Source organism: Podarcis gaigeae (assembly GCF_964106915.1).
Source record: "Podarcis gaigeae genome assembly, chromosome: 2".
In the NCBI taxonomy this organism is placed as follows: domain Eukaryota; kingdom Metazoa; phylum Chordata; class Lepidosauria; order Squamata; family Lacertidae; genus Podarcis; species Podarcis gaigeae.
Window position 1 is genome coordinate 111,656,777 of NC_139679.1, and position 19,984 is coordinate 111,676,760.

General features: G+C 44.5%; 1 protein-coding gene across 1 annotated transcript; it reads left to right on the forward strand.

The window, feature by feature from the left end:
- The first annotated feature begins 2,600 nt into the window (after positions 1–2,600).
- Positions 2,601–14,272, forward strand: LOC310837893 (nuclear factor 7, brain-like). The gene is made up of 5 exons (XM_083725110.1): positions 2,601–2,992; positions 5,601–5,696; positions 8,003–8,236; positions 10,760–10,782; positions 13,751–14,272. Exons 1-5 carry the CDS (start codon positions 2,612–2,614, stop codon positions 13,968–13,970), a joined length of 954 nt encoding a protein of 317 aa, XP_083581236.1. The 5' UTR covers positions 2,601–2,611; the 3' UTR covers positions 13,971–14,272.
- The last annotated feature ends 5,712 nt before the right edge of the window (positions 14,273–19,984 follow it).

Below are 19,984 nucleotides of genomic sequence, written 5' to 3' on the forward strand. Positions count from 1 at the left end.
AAACCATCACCAGACTAGCCTCCTAAGAACAACTAAATTCAGGAATTTATCCCTTAGTTTCTAATCCTTTACTGAATCTAGGTGTTTAGGAGCTCTCCCCCCCCCCCAATGACCCTATAACAATATTTTACAGTAATATGTATTGCTGAATTTTGTTTCTCAAAATGTGGAGTTTTATCATTACATTCAGTGTGGAATTTGTATCTTTGTGCCATTGGCCATTGAACCAGCAGTGTTCCTCCATAGGTTCTTACGACCTCTCAAGCCAGGGATGAGGATTGGCACTGCCAGCTGCCTGCCAAGCCAGTGTGGTGTAGTGGTTAAGAGCGGTAGTCTCGTAATCTGGGAAACCGGGTTCGCGTCTCCGCTCCTCCACATGTAGCTGCTGGGTGACCTTGGGCTAGTCACACTTCTTTGAAGTCTCTCAGCCCCACTCACCTCACAGAGTGTTTGTTGTGGGGGAGGAAGGGAAAGGAGAATGTTAGCCGCTTTGAGACTCCTGAAAGGGAGTGAAAGGCGGGATATCAAATCCAAACTCTTCTTCTTCTTCTTCTTCCTAGCCTTGGCTGTGCTGCTTCCCCACTTGTGTTCACCCGCTCAGCTTGTTTCCTACTCTCGTGTAGGACCCTGGCAGAGACACATGCCCGACTGGCATGTTCTCTCCCTCCTGGTCGATTGGGAGCTTCAAAAGCTTTCTTCAGCCCGAACGTCACAGCGACTGATACCAAGAAGCATCAGCACACTCAGGGATCCGCAGAGTATTCAGTTTGCATAACAGAACTCAACATTGGCTAATCTGCGTTTATTTACATATAATACACTCGGAGCATTCTGACTTAGCTCCTTCCTCTTTCTCATCAGACAGAAAAGAGAGAGAGAACAAAGGACCATAGTCCCACTTCATGGAACACAGTAACATAAGCATCCTGTCTCCGTCATTTCCCACACTGTGGAATGAAAACATACACCGTTATATGATAGACAACAATCTCATGACTGCAAACACAGAGCAGGAATCCCAACAGCCTTCTCCCTTTCACCCTCAGCAACACTGGACACCTAGGCCCAGAGTGAGAGGGCAAGCAAGCAAGCATCTGGCTGCTGTGGATTCTTTGAGGGGGGTTCATAACTGCCAAGAGTGCTTCAAACGTCTGTGGTGGACGTTATTGATACTATAATCAATATGGGAAAATGTGCAAGTGAAAACGTCCGTCCCCCCCCCCCCACCAACAAGAACCTGGGGATCTGTAGTTTGTTAAGGATGCTAAGGGTTGTTAGGAGACCGTTAACGAACTACAATGCTAAATGCAGGAATATCCAGAGCACCAGTCTCCCCCAACAGATAGCTGTCTTATCTTCCATGACTCTTGGGACAGCTCAGTCATGAGACTCTTAATCACAGGTTCGTGAGTTCAAGCCCCATACGGGGCAAAAGATTCCAGGACTTTTTTCTTTCTTTCAAAAACCAGCACTGGTTCTCTGCTTGAAATCCTTCACCGGGTGTATCTACCACCCCTCTAAGTACAACTGGCTCCATTGCTGAACTGCTGTTGCAATCGATCAAGAGGGTTCTCCTACTGGTACTCCCCCCACCCCAAATCTACCATCCAGAATCTGCAACCACACTCTGAGGATACAGATTCCACACAGCTAAAATGAAACTGAATGTTCTACGGCAGTGTTCCAGAATCTGATGCCTATCAGGTGTTTTGGACTACAATTCCCATCAGCCCCTGCCAGCAGTGCAGTGGGAGGCCCCCAGGCTAAGGAAGGCTCACCTTTACTCTGAGGTAAGCCCTACTGGAATCCATAGGATTGACTCTGGAAGAAGAGCAGTTAGGACAGCAGCCTTAACATTAAAAAGAGATATTTTGCAATCTGCTTACAAGCCTATTCTGACATTAAGCCGGGTATCTTCAATGCATAGGGTTGGGGAATAAGCCACAATGTGTTAGCGTTTAAAGTCTCGCTCCTTTCCTTTGTTATTTTAGCTTTAGGTTTTTTTGGTTTGGGTTTTTTTGGGATGGGTATTAATATTTTATTTAAAAGATTTCAATTAAAAAGCAATAAAGTGATGCAAAGGAAAAAGAAAAGAAAAATGAAAAGGCCCAGAAAATTGTAGGAAAAGGGGCCAATATATGAAAATATACAACATACACAAAATATTTTAGCCTTGGGGACCTTGCCTTATTTGAGAAAAATGATCTCTACGAAATGGTCAGCCGGCTCGCTGGTCGGAGCAATGGAATGTTGCCAAATGCAAACGGAGACAGGGCACCTGCGCCTTTAAAAGTTCCCTCGAAGAAGGAATTTCATACGCTTCACCTGCTGGGCTGGTGGAAGGGGCTATTAATTAGGAGCACAAGGGGGCCTCTGCTTCAGCTGGTCGTGCGCGCTCTTGGGTGCTCCTGTTATCTTGCGTTTTTGCGCTCCCCGCACCTCTTTCCGGAGAAAGAAGAAGCGAAAGACTGCGGATCCACTGAGCAGGCGTCGGGCGGGCAGAAGCGCTTCCAAGCAAGGCGCTGCGCGGGTGGGCGCACCTCTTCTTCCCGTTTGAAAGGCCGAGGGGCGCTCGCAGCCGGTCCCCGTCCAGTAGCTGCTCCCGGAAACCATGGCGTCCAACCTGGCCGAGGACCTGCTGTGCTCGATCTGCCTCTCCGTCTTGCAAGAGCCCCACCTGCTGGGCTGCGGCCACAGCTTCTGCCTGTTGTGCATCAAAAGCTGCGTCCCCGTCGGGCAGGGCGCGGGGAGCTGCCCCGAGTGCCTTCGCCCCTTCGGGCTGCAGGAGCTGGCGTCCAACGTGGCCCAGAAAGTCCAGCGCCTGGAGCTCGACGGCGAGTCGCTGCCTGCAGCCGCCCGCGACTTCTGCGAGGAGCCGCTGGAGCTCTTCTGTCAGCAGCATCGCGTCCCCATCTGCGTGATCTGCCGGGATCTGCCACGCCACCGGGACCACGAGTTCCTGCCGATCAAAAATGCTGTGAAGGACGCGCAGGTCAGTGGCAAGGCTTCTGCGTATTTTGCCGTCGAATACGCCGCAGGTAGTAGATGCCAAGGCTTATTTCTCTGCTCGGAGCCCGGGAACCGGCTGTAGCAGTGGTGACACGCGGGTCGGGTTCAGACGTGCGGTCCAATCCCGTGCGTGCCTTCTCCACCCCCTCACAGAAGTCGGTTTCGCTTGGGTTAAATAGGGATTACTTCCCAGGTTGCTGCTGCTTTCTTGGCTCACTCATAGCCGAGTAAGATTGCCTTCCATGAACACGGTCTTAACAATGACTGTGGAGGCCAATTCTGGGTCCACACGTCCTTCCACAATGGGGACCTTGGTTTCCTGGTGGGAGTTGATCACGATGTGGATTTGCCAAGCGTGCCTTCCTCCTAGCACGTTTCTCCCTTGCGGACTGAGTTGGAGTGTCTTCAAAGCCCATGACACCTTTGGTAAAGGCTGTTCTCCAACTGGAGAGCTAGCAGGCCAGTGTTTTCCAGGTGTCGGTGTTTATCCTACATTTATAGTCTTTAAACCTCTTTTGTTGACCACCAGCATTACGCTTTCGGTTTTTAAAATGAAGGCATTGCCCCAAGGGGGATTTTGCAACACCAAGGAAAACGTCACAAAAACCTTGTGCAAACTTTCCAGTTCTGCATGCCTCTCTTATATCAGGACAAGAAGTTAAAAAATGGGAGAGGGGAAGGTTGGCTGATGGTAAAACCATCTGGTCAGAGGCTAATACTGGGGTGTGGGAAAATGCAATAGGATATGTTATTTTTATTTAATTTTGTTTCTCACCTGCCCTTCATCAACAAGGTGAATTTAAAAACTGGTTTTTGTGTATGTGTTTATGCTCTTTTAAATGTGGCATCCATTATGTCACACGCAGCACAGCACCTATTTGTGACTGGCCCCCGACCTGCATAACTTTCTCAAAATTCCAGGTTTGCCCAGTGTCCCAGATGGACTAGCAACCTCTGCTGGAACATCTCTCGCTTCTTTTCCCCATAGTCCAACACTCCTGTTAAACTAATTTACCCCTCCATTATACTCTTCTAGCCCTATATTTCTGGCCAACCTAGCCGTTCGAAAGCATGCCAAAAAGTGCAAGTAGATAAATAGTTACGGCTCCAGCGGTAAAGTAAATGGCATTTCCGTGCGCTGCTCTGGTTTCACCAGAAACGGCTTAGTCATGCTGGCCACATGACCCAGGAAAAAACCGTCTGCGGACAATGCCGGCTCCCTCAGACTGTAAAGCGAGATGAGTGCCGCAACCCCAGAGTCGTCTGCGACTGGACTTAACTGTCAGGGGTCCTTTACATCTTCGTTTTTGTTTAGTTGTTTAGTCGTGTCCGACTCTTCGTGACCCCATGGACCAGAGCACGCCAAGCACTCCTGTCTTCCACTGCCTCCCGCCGTTTGGTCAAACTCATGCTGGTAGCTTTGAGAACACTATCCAATCATCTCATCCTGTCGTCCCCTTCTCCTTGTGCCCTCCATCTTTCCTAACATCAGGGTCTTTTCCAGGGAGTCTTCTCTTCTCATGAGGTGGCCACAGTATTGGAGCCTCAGATTCAGGATCTGTCCTTCCAGTGAGCACTCAGGGCTGATTTCCTTAAGAATGGAGAGGTTTGATCTTTCAGTCCATGGGACTCTTAAGAGTCTCCTCTAGCACCATAATTCAAAAGCATCAATTCTTTGGCGATCAGCCTTCTTTATGGTCCAGCTCTTACTTCCATACATCACTACTGGGAAGACCATAGCTTTAACGATACGGACCTTTGTCGGCAAGGTGATGTCTCTGCTTTTTAAGATGCTGTCTAGGTTTGTCATTGCTTTTCTCCCAAGGAGCAGGCATCTTTTAATTTCATGACTGCTGTCACCATCTGCAGTGATCATGGAGCCCAAGAAAGTAAAATCTCTCACTGCCTCCATTTCTTCCCCTTCTATTTGCCAGGAGGTGATGGGACCAGTGGCCATGATCTTAGTTTTTTTTTATGTTGAGCTTCAGACCATATTTTGCGCTCTCTTCTTTCACCCTCATTAAAAGGTTCTTTAATTCCTCCTCACTTTCTGCCATCAAGGTTGTGTCATCTGCATATCTGAGGTTGTTGATATTTCTTCCGGCAATCTTAATTCTGGCTTGGGATTCATTCAGCCCAGCCTTTCGCATGATGAATTCTGCATATAAGTTAAATAAGCAAGGGTGCAATATACAGCCTTGTCATACTCATTTTTAGCCCTGTAATATACCTTTTTAGCCTGTATTATATTACTATTTTCATTTATATACCACTTGGTATTTTAAGAGATCTTAAAACAATTTACAATATAAAAATGTGTGTGTGTGTACATGCACACACACACGCACACAAGTACACATTAACACCATATCACAAACGTATTTCTAGAGTTTCCTATAGCTACCCTTTCTCGCGTCCCACCCCCACCATGGCCTTCAACCCCCATGGCAAGGATCCTGATGATTTTTTTTTAATGGTTATATGATTTAGTGTATTTTCAATATGTGTAACAAGTGTTGCCTCTCCTGTTTTGATAAACGAAAAATAGACATGTTTTATGCTCAATGTCTCTGGCTTTCTCTGCTACACAGTGGAAATTGGAGACAATTCTTAGAAAACTGGAGAATTTCCTAAAGACCGCTGGTGACGCTGAATCTCTTCAGCTAGAAGAAATTTCAGAGATGGAGGTAAATGATATACATCACACAGACCTGTACTTGGAGTAAGTAAAAGATTTCAGTTGTAGGAATGGGGCAAGATGGGTAGGCCAGTTCAAAGGTCTACTCCAAGATAGGTTCAAGGTTGAATTCCTTATGCCAGTTTCTATCTCTTGGCCTAAGGTTAAAATGTGTGAAAGTAGAGGATTGGTGGAGAATGATATTGGCCATCCTGAATTTGTTGCTGGAAAGGTAGGATAAAAATATAATAAACTAGCTGTCTTGTACCCAGCATTGCTCAGGAATGCTAAGAACCAAACAAACAAAAATTGGTGCAGTTTTTAAATCGGTGGGTAAAGTTACTGCAGTCTTGACAGGACCAGTCCACCATCTTGATTCAAAATTGGCATCCAATTGTATCCAAACATAGACCAAAAAACCTGCTCTTTCAACTGGGGAATAATCGTGAAACATTTGGTTACAATATCTTAAGAGATACCCAAATACATATATAGTGGTACCTTGGGTTACATACACTTCAGTTTACATACTGTCAGGGTTTCAGGGAGAGAGGCGCAGGTGAGGGAGGAGACAGAGAGCGAGGGGGAAGGATCCCAGGGTGATGAGGAGGAGGACGACAACGACCCGAGGTTGTCTCAGAGTCCGTCAAGCGATTCGGAGGATTCCCAAAAGGGAGCCCCCCTGGCCAGGCCGAGGGGCGATAGAGGGGGAAGCAGTCAGAAGCAGGAGAGCGGAGGGGGAACCCCCAGTGGGAGTTGGAGATCGGGACCGGCTCCTCTGTCGGAACGGAGTGAAAGGGGTGGAGTTACCAGTGTGTCAAAAAGAGCAGAAGAGGAAACAAAGGGGGGAAGGAGTTCGGAGCAAGACGTCCTGCCGGAAGGGGTGGAGAGTAGCACCGAGAGTAGCGTAACTGTCGAAAGGAAGGTCAGAGGCAACGTACACGCGCCAAGTTCAAATGTGGAGGCGCGCGGAAGTGAGGAGAGTCCTGGGGAGGAGCCTGGTCCCAAAGCGCGAAGGAGGGGGGAGCAGGCGTCAGAGGACTCAGCCTCTGGGGAGTCCCGGAGGGAGGGAACACAGGGGGGCAGGAAGACCCTGCGGAAAAGGAAGGAGAGGAAAAGGTGGAGCAGTACAAGCCTCTTAAACTGGTGTAGAGGCGGGACGGATTCAGAGGGGACTTCTACGATCTAAGAGTAACAGATCCGGAGCCACGGAGCTTGGATGTAATGCCAACAATGTTCTTCAATGAAACCTTTTGTATATAACTTGGACTGGACTTTGGTCTCTTGTGAGCTGGGACCACGGGTGGCTCTGACACATACGCTTCAGGTTACAAATTCCACTAACCCAGAAATAGTACCTCGGGTTAAGAACTTTGCTTCAGGATGAGAACAGGAGGCCCTATTAGCATTATTTATACATTATTTACACAATGGGCTGCACATGATTGGCGAATTCCGGAATTCTACTGTAAGCCAATCAGGTTGTGGATTCACTTCTGCATTTTGGATCCTATTGTTCTAGGACCAATTAGACTGCTGCAGTTTGGATCCTATTCAACTCAGTACATAACACCAAGGTACCACTGTACTAGATAACTGAAATACAAAACCAGCCCTGTATTTAAATAGCAGCTGTTATGGTTCCCTATTTACAGTATACCTCATAATATCATGAGGTATAGGTGCACCAGGAGAGTAAGTTAGCAATAGTCTGAAAAGTGTTGGTTTCTTGAGACTCTAGAAGACAACAATACGTGGCTGGCCGTCTGCTTCTGGCTAGGTAGTGGGTCACCTGTTTGCAGGTCTGACTAAAATCAAGCAAAAAGGAAAGAGCTTCAGTCTTGGCTAAACCACCTCAACAGCTGCTTCCTCCATGGAAAGCTTGTGAGTCCAGAATGACTCCCAGGCTGTGCACCTGGTTTTTCAGGGACACGGTTACCCCATTCAGGACCAGCAAACACACATCTTTCAATTAGGCCCATAATTTTTGAGGGAGTCCCATGTTCCAAATGGCTATCTGAATCACCCCTGCGGATCCCTATACAGCGTTGTAACAACTACCATCCTTGTTTCTGCAAGAAGATCAAGCAGATTCAGTCACCCCATCTGTGCTTGAGTGGGCCTGATCCTCAGTTGCAATAATAAAGCATGTAGCAACTGCAATTTAGAAGCTGAATATATTCAACGATTTCCATTGTACTTTTTAAAAACGGATTTCGTAAATCGGAAGGTATTTGCTGCACGGCTGTTGTTGTTTTTCTCTTTAAGATTAAAAAAAAACTCTCCTTGCTTCTTCGGTTTTTCTACCCCTTGCAGAATTGCACTAAAGACACCTTGTGCCGCATTTCCAGAGAGTTTGAGGCTCTCCACCAGATCTTGCATGAGAAGGAAGAAAGTTGTAAGAACAGAGTCCAGAAGATAAGCAAGAAGAACCTGAAGGATATGCAGGATGCCGTAAGACATCTGAAAGACGAAGCATCTTCGTATACAAAGATGATTGCCGGGATTAAAGCAGCATTAGAAACCACAGACCATGTGGCCTTCCTGAAGGTAAGAGCAGATTTTTATGAATGGTTTACCTTAAAAGACTGGATGAGATTTTCAGAGCCAGGGAAGAGCATGGAATCCACTGGGTTCCACAAGTAGGTTATGTGGATTCTTTGGGCATGAGCTGACATGGGGAAAGTGGGTGAGGGGAACATACCGTATTTACTCGATTCTAACGCACCATCAAATCTAATGCACACCTCAATTTTCAGAACCTTGAAACAAACAAACAAAAAGAGCATTTGATGGTGAATGTAAATGCACCATCGAATCTAACTAATGCGCACCTTAATTTTCACAACGTAGTTGTGCCCAAAAAAGGTGAGCATTAGATTTGAGTGAATACAGTAGTTTGGCCAGATGATAGCTAGCTCTAAGCAATACGGCTAGACTAGATCTGATTAAATATGGCTGCCAATTTGCTTTCCTCATCACTCTTAACCATGGGTAGGCAAACTAAGGCCCGGGGGTCGGATCCGGCCCAATTGCCTTCTAAATCTGGCCTGTGGACGGTCCGAGAATCAGTGTGTTTTTACGTAAGTAGAATGTGTGCTTTTATTTAAAATGTATCTCTGGGTTATTTGTGGGCCATAGGAATTCACACCCCCCCCCCAAAAAAAATAGTCTGGCCCCCCACAAGGTCTGAGGGACAGTGGACTGGCCCCCGGCTGAAAAAGTTTGCTGACCCCTGCTCTTAATTCACATATTTGGTTGTTATCAAGCCCTAAGGCTGAGCTTTCCAAACTTTTCATGTTGGTGACACACTTTTTTTACATGTGACAAAGTAATTCAGTTTTACTGGCAAATTGGAGGTTAAACTAACCCCTTTCCAGCCCTGGGAGGAGTATGGGGAGCGTTCGAGCCACACACCTACACATTGCAACTGACACACTCACGTGTCGCGACACACAGTTTGGAAAGCTCTGCCCTAAGGTTCTTTATTTGTGCACAATATATAAAATTGTAGAGTTGGAAGGAACTGTGAGGATCATCTAGTCCAGGGGTCAGCAAACTTTTTCAGCGGGGGGGGCGGTCCACTGTCCCTCAGACCTTGTGGGGGGCTGGATTATATATTTTTTGGGGGGTGAACGAATTCCTATGCCCCACAAATACCCAGAGATGCATTTTAAATAAAAGGACACATTCTACTCATGTAAAAACATGCTGATTCCCAGACCATCCACGGGCTGGATTTAGAAGGCGATTGGGCTGGATCCGGCCCCCGGGCCTTAGTTTGCCTACCCATGCTCTAGTCCAACGCCCTGCAATGCAGGGATATTCAGCTGTCCCTTACAGGCATCGAACCTGCAACCTTGGCATTATCAGCACCACGCTCTAACCAACTGAGTTATCAATCTGGCCCAAGGTTTATTAGGGGAGGGGTGGAATACTGTAACCCAGCCTTTCCCAACTGTTGGGCCTCAACACAACATGTAAGACATAGAGCAATGATTACAATGAACAGTAAGCTTTAAAAAAGCAAGAACAGATTCAGCTACATGTCAATGCCACACGTATCTGGGTAGGCCTGCATAAACAAAAATCTTTTTATTGGGCGCCAAAAGGAGAACAATGAAGGCGCCTCCATCACTGATTTCTTAAAACGTGGCACCTGTAACAAGGCCAGTTCCATCTGCCTCGGGCAGCCTAGCCAATGACTAGGGATGATGGGAGTTGTAGTCCAACAGTGTTTGAGGATACCAGTCTTCTCATATAGTATGTATGAGCAATAAGCTTTTTTTACAGGCAGTCACAGGACGCGGGTGGCGCTGTAGTCTAAACCACAGAGCCTAGGCTTGCCGATCAGAAGGTCGGCGGTTCAAATCCCCTGCGACGGGGTGAGCTCCCGTTGCTCGGTCCCTGCTCCTGCCAACCTAGCAGTTCAAAAGCACGTCAAAGTGCAAGTAGATAAATAGGTACCGCTCCGGCGGGAAGGTAAACAGCATTTCCATGCGCTGCTCTGATTCGCCAGAAGCGGCTTAGTCATGCTGGCCACATGACCCGGAAGCTGTACGTCAGCTCCCTCGGCCAGTAAAGCGAGATGAATGCCGCCACCCCAGAGTCGGTCACGACTGGACCTAATGGTCAGGGGTCCCTTTACCTTTACTTTTACAGGCCGTCACAAGACTTTTTTTTTTGCCTGTATCATTTTACACATGCTTGTATTTTTCTTTTGTGTATAGTTACCCCTTGGGTGTTTCTTTGTAGACACTTGATAAAGAATTCTAATTATTACTATTGCCTTGCTTATTTTGTTTGTACAAATATTTATACCGTTCGACATATAAAGTACTGGAGCGGCAAACACCTCAGGACCTGAAAGCATATGTATGTAATCAAATACAGAAAAACAGTAGAAGTAACTTCAGGAATGTGGAGAAATTGACTTTGGTTTGGCCTGGCTGGACTTGCATCCTTGAGCTCTGGTGTTGTGAGGGGAGCGCTGTTAATTCTTCCATGTTTTGAGGGGCCGGTGAAGAGAAGAAGAGCTCACTGACTACATCTCAATTGTTCTCTTTCATGCAGGGCTTCAAGCAACTGATGTACAAGTAAGTTCATGCATTCATATTTCACCCCTGTGCCATAACGTCTTCAGAAAATGTCTCTTCCCATGAGACCCTTGGTTTGAACCCCTTTAGTCCCTTACCCAAAGAAGCCAGATTTAGAGCACCAGCTTCCCATTCGGCCCCTCACAAACCACGTCTGCCTGCCCCACACCTGACATCAAATAATAATATAATATATATAATATTTGTTAATTTATATACCCTGCCCATCTGGCTGGGTCTCCCCAGCAACACTTGGGCGGCCTACAACATATAAAACCCAACAAAACGTCAAGCCATTAGAAAACAATATATCCTATACCAAACCGATAAATCAATAAAAAACCAGTAATAGCAATAATAAGAAACAGTTTACAGTTAATACCCAAATTTAAGTGACCGCCAAGCCCAACTAAACATTGTAACCAACACCAACCCAACAAAAATGAAATGGAGGAATCAAAATTAGACCCGTTTAAAATACTTTAGCCAGTTGCCCCAACGCAAGAGTTGTTCCAGCAATGTCCCTGGAGCCTCTTTTAGCTGTTCAGGGTGGGTGTGGGCCCTGCCCCCTAGGCCAGGTGGAAATGGGCCTTGCAGCAGAGAGCAGGTCTTCCCTCCATCGCTCGCGGCAGCAGCAATCGAACGTGACATCCAGCAAGGGGCAGCGAGAGACAAGGCTGGATCCTATGACTGTTAATCAGGATTTGAACTCGCTGCTCGTTCTCTGAAGTGCAGGGAGTTCAATCCTGAGGACCAAGTTTGACAGGTGGGCAGGACTACTCACCTGCTAATCACATGGTTAATTACCTGACGTCCGATGGTTGACAGGTAGGTGGGTCTCACCTTTCCGTTAGATTTGGCCTGCAGGGTTTGTGGGAAGACAAAGATTTGGCCTCCAGCCGAAAAGGTTCTTTTCCCCATCACTGCTCTGGACAGATGTATGATAAAACTCCAGATTTCCTAGAAAGTAATGTTGACAAGTGCACTTTTTTGTGCATTTTCTCCTTGACTAGATTGTGCCTTTGGATTCCTACCCCACCCCCAGCAATGTCCCATTAATACTTTTTGTCTGAAAAGCACCAGTTACAGTGCAAATTGCCCTTCTTTATCGAAAGTTGAAACTCTTCATAATTTCCACTCCCTCCATATTTGGAGACAGACGGTAACATGTGTTTTATCATACTAAATGAATAATGTAATGATTTAATTACTATTAGATCTTTATCACACCCTTCCCCTGCCCCTTTATTGTGGCCTCCCTCCCAAATATTCTCAGGGTAGAAGAAATTTGCCCCCCCAAAAAATAATAATGAGGGGGATAGACCTGTAACAGAGCTGTTCGACAGTGGAATGGTCTCCCTCGGGGGGTTGTGGACTCTCCTTCCTTGGTGGTTTTTAAGCAGAGGTGGGATGGCCATCTTGTCAGGGTTCCTTCTAGCTTCACAATTCTATGATTCTACCTTACCAGGGAGGGCTTTTAGTAAGCATGGGGCCACTACTAAGAAGGCCCTGTTGTGGGTTTGTGCCAGCCGGGCAGCAGCACCACCAGCAAGGAACCCATTGATCCTTCCTTAACCATGGTTTGTTTAGCCAACCCGCCAAACTATATAAAGTCAGGAGCAGCTGGGAAGCAAAACAATCGGGCAAGGTGTGCCTCCGTGAGCCATGGCTTAGTGTTAGCATGCAAAATAATCAAGCTGATGTCATTTGGGGGCTGCTTTGGCTTCTTACTGAAAGGCCTGCAATGTTTTGACCCTTCCTACTGTTGCAGGAAGGGACGCGGGTGGCGCTGTGGGTTAAACCACAGAGCCTAGGACTTGCCAATCAGACGGTCGGCGGTTTGAATCCCCGTGACGGGGTGAGCTCCCGTTGCTCGGTCCCTGCTCTTGCTAACCTAGCAGTTTGAAAGCACGTCAAAGTGCAAGTACATAAATAGGTACCGCTCCGGCGGGAAGGTAAACGGCATTTCCGTGCACTGCTCTGGTTTGCCAGAAGTGGCTTAGTCATGCTTGCCACATGACCCGGAAGCTGTACGCTGGCTCCCTCAGCCAATAAAGCGAAATGAGCGCCGCAACCCCAAAGTCGGCCACAACTGGACCCTAATGGTTAGGGGTCCCTTTACATTTACCTTACTGTTGCAGGAATTTATGTATAGGTTGGGGAGGGTTGCCCCTCCAGCAGATATCATGCATATGCAGCCCACTACCAAAACCAGCACAATCACTTTTATGGCTTTTGTGATTTGTCCCCACAAAACACTTCATCACAGTTTCTTCCTATCTATTCAAAGGGCCTTTGCTGCACGATACCAAATGTAACAATTCACTGATAAATGTATCTATGTACTGGCTCACTGGGAAAACTTCAGAAATTCATATACTGGTAGACATGTGAGCTCAGCTACTCAGCAGCCCCTCTGCCTGATACCTGAGTGCCAGACAGGTAGCCATTCCAGAATTAACAAACCCAGAGGAAGACAAAAGGGTGTGCTTAACTTCCCTGGGAAACAGGGAAATGTAAATATCTTTTTTGTTACACTTGATGGGTGTTTGGTGGAGGGCAAGGAGAACCATGGGGCAGGGTCCAGGATGCTCAGATTACTGCCACCAGACCTCCCCTTTCATGATGTGACCGTGATGTAGTTTGGGGGGGCGTAACATAGGGATTAGCAGATAATAAAAGTTTGGGTTCTCTTTTGTTTGGGGGCTTCCATCTTCCACCTGGTGGCAGGTGGGAGTCCTATCGCGACAGTCTTCAATAAAGACCAAGCCTACTGGCTGCTGTTTTGCTCTGGTATTCCTGGCTGGTGTCCTTGTTTTTTTTGCCCAAGGGAGCCCTCAGATTTCTCCGTTAACACTTCCCAGTAGGCAGCCCAAGGTGCTTAGTGGCAAGCGGGGGGGGGGGTGATCCATTGGGGGAAAGCCCTCTCTGGCAATCTGGTATACACAGCTGTGTTCTCCTCCCTCAGAACTGCGGTGGGCGAGGACAAGGGAGACAGTGGCGAAGAAGAGGCTGGAATCGAGGAAGAATGTGACAGCGATGAATGCGAGAACGATGGCACGGAAGATAACTCTGGTTTGTCCGGTGGCATTGCGATGTCAGCGGCTGTAGCCCTTGAGAAATTTGAGGCATCGCTGGATTTTGATGTGTGGAAGAAAATTTTGCAATCTATTGGACCCAGGGACTGATACCCCAACCCCCCAACCTTTTATAAATAGATGGTCTTAATGCGCTTATCTGCTTGGCTGCGAGTGATGGCCTGTAATTGAACTATAGTACTGACAGTGCTCTGATTTTTTTATTATTATTAGTCTCTCACCACCCACCCCTTCTCTCTACCCCATCCCCCTTAATTCCACTAGTGGCACCACTACAGTTTTAATGGAGGGTAACATTTTTGGACGGGCTTTAGAACAACAATATGAGGGAACTGGTAGCTTCTTTTAAGGCAGCTCTGAGGAAGCTACGCTTGCTGTTTTGAAAACACACCCCATATCGGAAAAACTTAACGTAATGACTGTGTATGCACCCAATACAAACAAAGCGGAATTTTTTCAAAAACTGGAACAAATGCTATTAGAACTAGACAATCATAAATTAATCCTGCTTGGAGATTTGAATGGAGTCCCCTCACCAGAGTTAGATAGAAATGAGAAAAAGAGGAAAGGGAATCAAGGGAAACTCCCAAAAGCTTTTGATAATCTCCAAGTAAACTTAGATCTAATTGACATTTGGAGATATAAAAATCCAAGAGTGAAACAATTCACGCACTTTTCAGAACCCCATCAGAGTTGGGGTAGAATTGATCAGATATGGGTTTCAAGAGAACTATTGATAAGAATAATGAAATGTGAAATACAACCTAGAACCATCTCTGATCATAACCCAATTGTGCTGGAAATAAAAGGTAAATCATCAGGCCCATATAGATGGAGAATGAATGAATACTTATTTGAAATTGATGAAATAATCGAAAAGGCTAAAAACACTCTGAAAGAATATTTTGATATAAACCTGAATAAAGAAACAAAAATTGATATAGTTTGGGATGCGAGTAAGGCGGTGTTAAGAGGATTTTTAATCCAACAGAACAACTATAGAAGGAAATTGAGAGAATCAAAGAAAGATGAAATACTTAAACAATTAAGAGACTGTGAGAAAAAACTAACAGTAGATCCAAGGGATGAGAGGACTAAACAAATTGCTAAAGTGCTGCAGACAGAGTATTCGACACTAATAAGCCAGGAAGTAGAATGGAGAATTAAATCAATGAAGCAAAAATACTTTGAATCTGCAAACAAAACGGGGTGCCTACTGGCGTGGCAACTAAGAAAAAGGAAAAACCAGAATGTGATTAACAAAATCAAAATAGAAGAGCAAATATTAGAAGACCCGGTAAAATAGAGGAAAAATTCCTACAATTTTACGAAAATCTTTACAAAAAGGAAGATGAAGAACTAGTAGAAATAGAAAAGTACCTGGAGAGGAACAGAGGAGAACAGCTGACAGATGAAGAAAAAATATATTTAAATAAATTAATAACAACAGATGAGGTTAAGGAAGCAATTAAAAAAATGAAGCCAGGGAAAGCACCAGGATCGGATGGCCTGTCACAAAAATACTATAAAGTTTTAGAAGAACATCTGGCTCCGGTCCTTTGTGACGTAATGAATAACACCCTACAAGGAGGAAGGATACCCAACTCCTGGAAGGAGGCCAATATAACGTTAATTCCTAAACCAGAGTCGGATAAGTTGGATATTAGAAATTATAGACCGATATCACTACTTAATAATGACTATAAGATCTTTGCGGAAATAATGGCTAATAGGCTTAAAAAATATCTATCAAAATCTATCCACAAAGATCAAGCTGGATTTTTACCAAATAGATACTTAAAAGATAATGTAAGACATATAGTAAATGTTATCGAATACTTGGAACTCAAGATTGATACCCCGGCAGCCCTAATCTTTATCGATGCGGAAAAGGCATTTGATAACGTATCCTGGCGGTTCCTACTAAAATGTATGCAGAGAGCTGGAATGGAGGGGCCATTTATGGAGGGTATAAGAGCAATTTATTCGGGTCAGAAAGCCAAGCTGATTATCAATAATAATTTAACTAATTCGTTTGAGATCTCGAAAGGTACAAGACAGGGATGCCCCCTGTCCCCTCTCCTGTTTATCATGGTGTTAGAAGTAATTACAAATAAAATAAGGGAAACCCCGGAAATAAAAGGAATTGGTATAGGAGGGAAAGAATATAAACTAAAAGTTTACGCAGATGACTTGGTAATATCATTAAGAGACCCAGTAGAGCATATCGATAAAGTCATGGAGTTATTGGAAGAATTTGGGAAATTAGCTGGCTTTAAACTAAATAAGGCTAAAACCAAGATGTTAACAAAGAATATATCTGAAGATCTAAGAAACAAGCTTGAGCAAAAAACGGGAATTAAGGTGGTGAAAAAGGTGAAATACCTAGGTATTTGGATTACTACGAAAAATATAAACTTAGTGGAAGATAACTATATAAAGACCTGGAAAGAGATTAAAAAAGATTTGGAGACTTGGAGTCGGCTAAAACTCTCCTGGTCGGGGAGGATGGCAGTAATTAAGATGAGCATTCTTCCAAGGATGCTGTTCTTATTTCAGAACATCCCGGTGATTAGGGGCACGAAGTTGTTCAAAGATTGGCAGAAAACCCTGTCCAGATTTATCTGGCAGGGTAAAAGAGCAAGAATCAAACTCAAACTACTCACAGCCCATAAAGACGGGACGGTTCGCGGTCCCGAACCTGAAACTATACTACGAGGCCTCATGTCTGTGTTGGATCAAGGATTGGATTGCGTTGAAAAACACAGATTTGTTGGATTTGGAGGGATTCGATGTTAGATTTGGTTGGCATGCGTATTTGTGGCAGGATAAGGAGAGAGTACATAAAGGATTTGCCAACCATGTCTTTAGAGGAGCGCTACTTATAGGAAAGGACATCCCATGGTGGCTGTCACCAATTGATATCATCACAATTAAAAAAACTAACATGGAAGGTCAAAGATGGACCTACGAGGAATTATTGACAAGATCAGATAAAGGGTGGAGACTCAGACCTTATGAGGAAATAAAAGACAAATTAACGACTTGGTTGCAATTCTATCAAATTAATGCGCTATGGAATGAGCATAAAAAAATAGGGATGAGTGAGAAAAAGTCCAGATACCAGGTGGAAATAATAGAAGGAAATTCCAAACTCCTATCTAAAATGTATAATCAATTACTAGATTGGGACACCAAGGATGAAGAAGTGAAGGAAGTTATGATCAAATGGGCCATGGACCTTGGTTATAACTTAGAATTTGATAGGTGGGCGAAACTCTGGAAGAAGGACATGAATTTACAGCATGTGTTGGACTCCGAGAAAACTTACAGAAAATGATGTACAGGTGGTATATAACCCCTGTGAAATTAGAAAAAATATATAAAAACGGGGACAAAATTTGCTGGAAATGGAAATCAAAAGAGGGTGACTTCTTTCACATGTGGTGGGCCTGTGGAGAGGTGAAAAGGTTTTGGGGACTTATTTATGACGAACTAAAAAAAATATTGAAATACACCTTCCCTAAAAAACCTGAAGCTTTCCTCTTAGGAATGGTCGGGGAGGAGATAAGGCAAGAAGACCAAACCATGTTCCAATACGCAACGGTTGCGGCCAGGTTACTTTTAGCGCAAAACTGGAAAACCCCCAATATTCCAACTATTAGAGAATGGCAATCCAAGCTACTTGTGTACATAGAGCTAGCAAGGATGACACAGAAGATCAGGCATCAGAAAAATGCTAAATTTATTAACGATTGGAATAAATTCTTTACATATATAGAAAAAAAAATATAGGAAATATTAAAATTACAGTAGGTACAATATAAAGCCTGAGAGGTATTGATAAAGATGGTAAAAAGAAACCACAGGGAGATAAGGTTAAAATAGAGCTCAAACCGTGATGGAGGGAAGTCTTTAATGTAATGTGATAATTTAACATGTGTATGCGTTTGTTTGTGTTTTTCTTTTTTGTTTTCTTTTTTGTTTTTGTTTTTTTTCTTTTTCTCTTGTTTTTGTTGGTTTAAGTGTGTATGTTGTCTTGTTCTTAATTTGTGTTGAAAATCAATAAAAATTAATTTAAAAAAAAAGAAAAAAGAAAACACACCCCATATCAGCCTTTGCTGGAATGGTACCTTTCGGGTGTTTTGGACTACAAATCCCACCAGCCCCAGCTAACATGTGTTACCTGGGGCTGATAGGAGTTGTAGTCCAAAACATCCTTTTCCCCCCGAGCAGCATTGGGGGTGGTCTGGGGGGGGGGGGAGAGCATTGGCAGCTATGTGGGGAAAGTTGTGGTCTTGCCCAGGGACCCCAGAAGTGGAAGCTGGCACTGCCAGCAGGTATTATTTCTTTCATTCTTTGCAAACCCAAGCATGGGCATTAGATGGCATACACTTTGGCAGATGTGGAGAACCTTTGGCCCTCCAGATGTTGCTCAGCCTCAGCTCTCAGCAGCCTCCTGCTAATATGATTGGCAGCTAGGGATGGTGTGAATTATAGTTCAGAAACCCCAGGGGCCAAATGTCCCCCATCCCTGCTCTATAGTATTTTGTAAAGTTAGCTTCATTTTTTTAAAAAAGATTCCAAAATCTGCATGAAACATTCCAATTTGCAGAATATCACATTCCTATGACTCGGCCCTCTGAAATGACCTGTATCCTCTGTTGATTTGTCTTGTTTCTACCTAATTACTGAATACTTTTTAAAATTGTGATTTATTGAAATGTTGCAATGTTCGCCGATGACGTTGGAAGGAACAGAATATAAATAAATAAAGATTTCTCCACACACACACACACACACACACACACACACTAACCTCTCCTCACAAGAAGATCCCAGGATCAGCTTATAGCACAGAAGCACAACACAATTTGGATAATAGACAACAACTTGCCTCTCCCTAACCCCAAAATGATAATTCCATGCTGGAAGGAGGACGCTGATATTGTCAAAGAGCAGAGCCAAGTGGTGTGTCTTCAGCAATGAAACAGAAGCTGTGAGCTGTACTTCTCTGGTTGTGCAAAAAAAGGTCCTTGTAATTTCTGCTTGGCTTCTACATTTTTTGTCCTCATTGGTCCATTTGACCTTAACAACCTTCAAAGCAAATGGTCCTGTCTTTCCCCATTTTTTTCCTTTTTGGCAACTGCCATGGCCAATTTTGGAAAAACCAAAGAAAAACCAAGTGAACTGAACCTTTCCAAAAGGGATATTTTAAAGCCTGTATCTTTGTTAACCCAAAGATTGCATGATCCTTTTGTAAGGAAACCATGCATTTTAATTTTTAAGTCATTTGGAACCTATTCTCTTTGTTTTACTGCCAGCAGATGGAGCCTTGTTTGCTGTAATTTCTGGAGACTCTGAGTAAAATATTAACTTATATGCCAAACTAAGTGTCTGTGATTTATTCTAGCCTAAGTGTTTTGCCAGGAAGTTTTGTTTCATAGCTCCTTGACAAACGTCCATTGGGAAGACATTTTTATTTCAGCAGGCATTCTGATGTTATGATTAATTTTAACAGATGTTATAGCTCATGTATCTTTTTTTATATAACCTTATAATACTGCACTATTAACCCTCAGCTGATTGAAACGTAATGAAGGAGAAGGAATAGCATTGCAGAACCTCAGCTGGCATTAGCTAGCTTCTCTGCAATATGAGTGAGCAAATGATGTCAATTTGGGGGAAAGCCCCAGTGTGCAAATCGCCTCAGTAACAGGCAAGCTTCAAACTGACTTCATGTGAATGACTCACCTCTCGTTTGTTAGGCAAGAGCAACAACATTTCTTCACCTCCTGATAATCATGTGACTTGTGGCCTAAAAGTGTCAGGGTGGCAGACTTCTTACATCAGATAGCTTCTTGCATTGTAGATCTTGAGAAATGGAAATGTTATGACGCAGCTCAATAAGAAGCCAGGAATAGAAAGTTGTTTTGGATCTTCTCCTTCACAGCTGGCAGACTAGATTCCATTCCTCTGGAATTCTGTGCTGAAATTCTGTACTCTTCCAACTGTCTCCCAAGACAGACAGATACCAGCAACAAAGTTCGGGGTCAACCCTCAAAGTCTGCAACTGGAATTTCATTTATAAGTAGGAGATTATA

What these genes read in the sequence shown, in the direction of transcription:
- LOC310837893 (XM_083725110.1), top strand. Translation starts at nt 2,612, where the DNA reads ATGGCGTCCAACCTGGCCGAGGACCTGCTGTGCTCGATCTGCCTCTCC. An exon ending in AAGAAATTTCAGAGATGGAG is followed by an intron (nt 5,697 to 8,002) that starts GTAAATGATATA and finishes TACCCCTTGCAG; the next exon opens with AATTGCACTAAAGACACCTT. An exon ending in TTCAAGCAACTGATGTACAA is followed by an intron (nt 10,783 to 13,750) that starts GTAAGTTCATGC and finishes CTCCTCCCTCAG; the next exon opens with AACTGCGGTGGGCGAGGACA.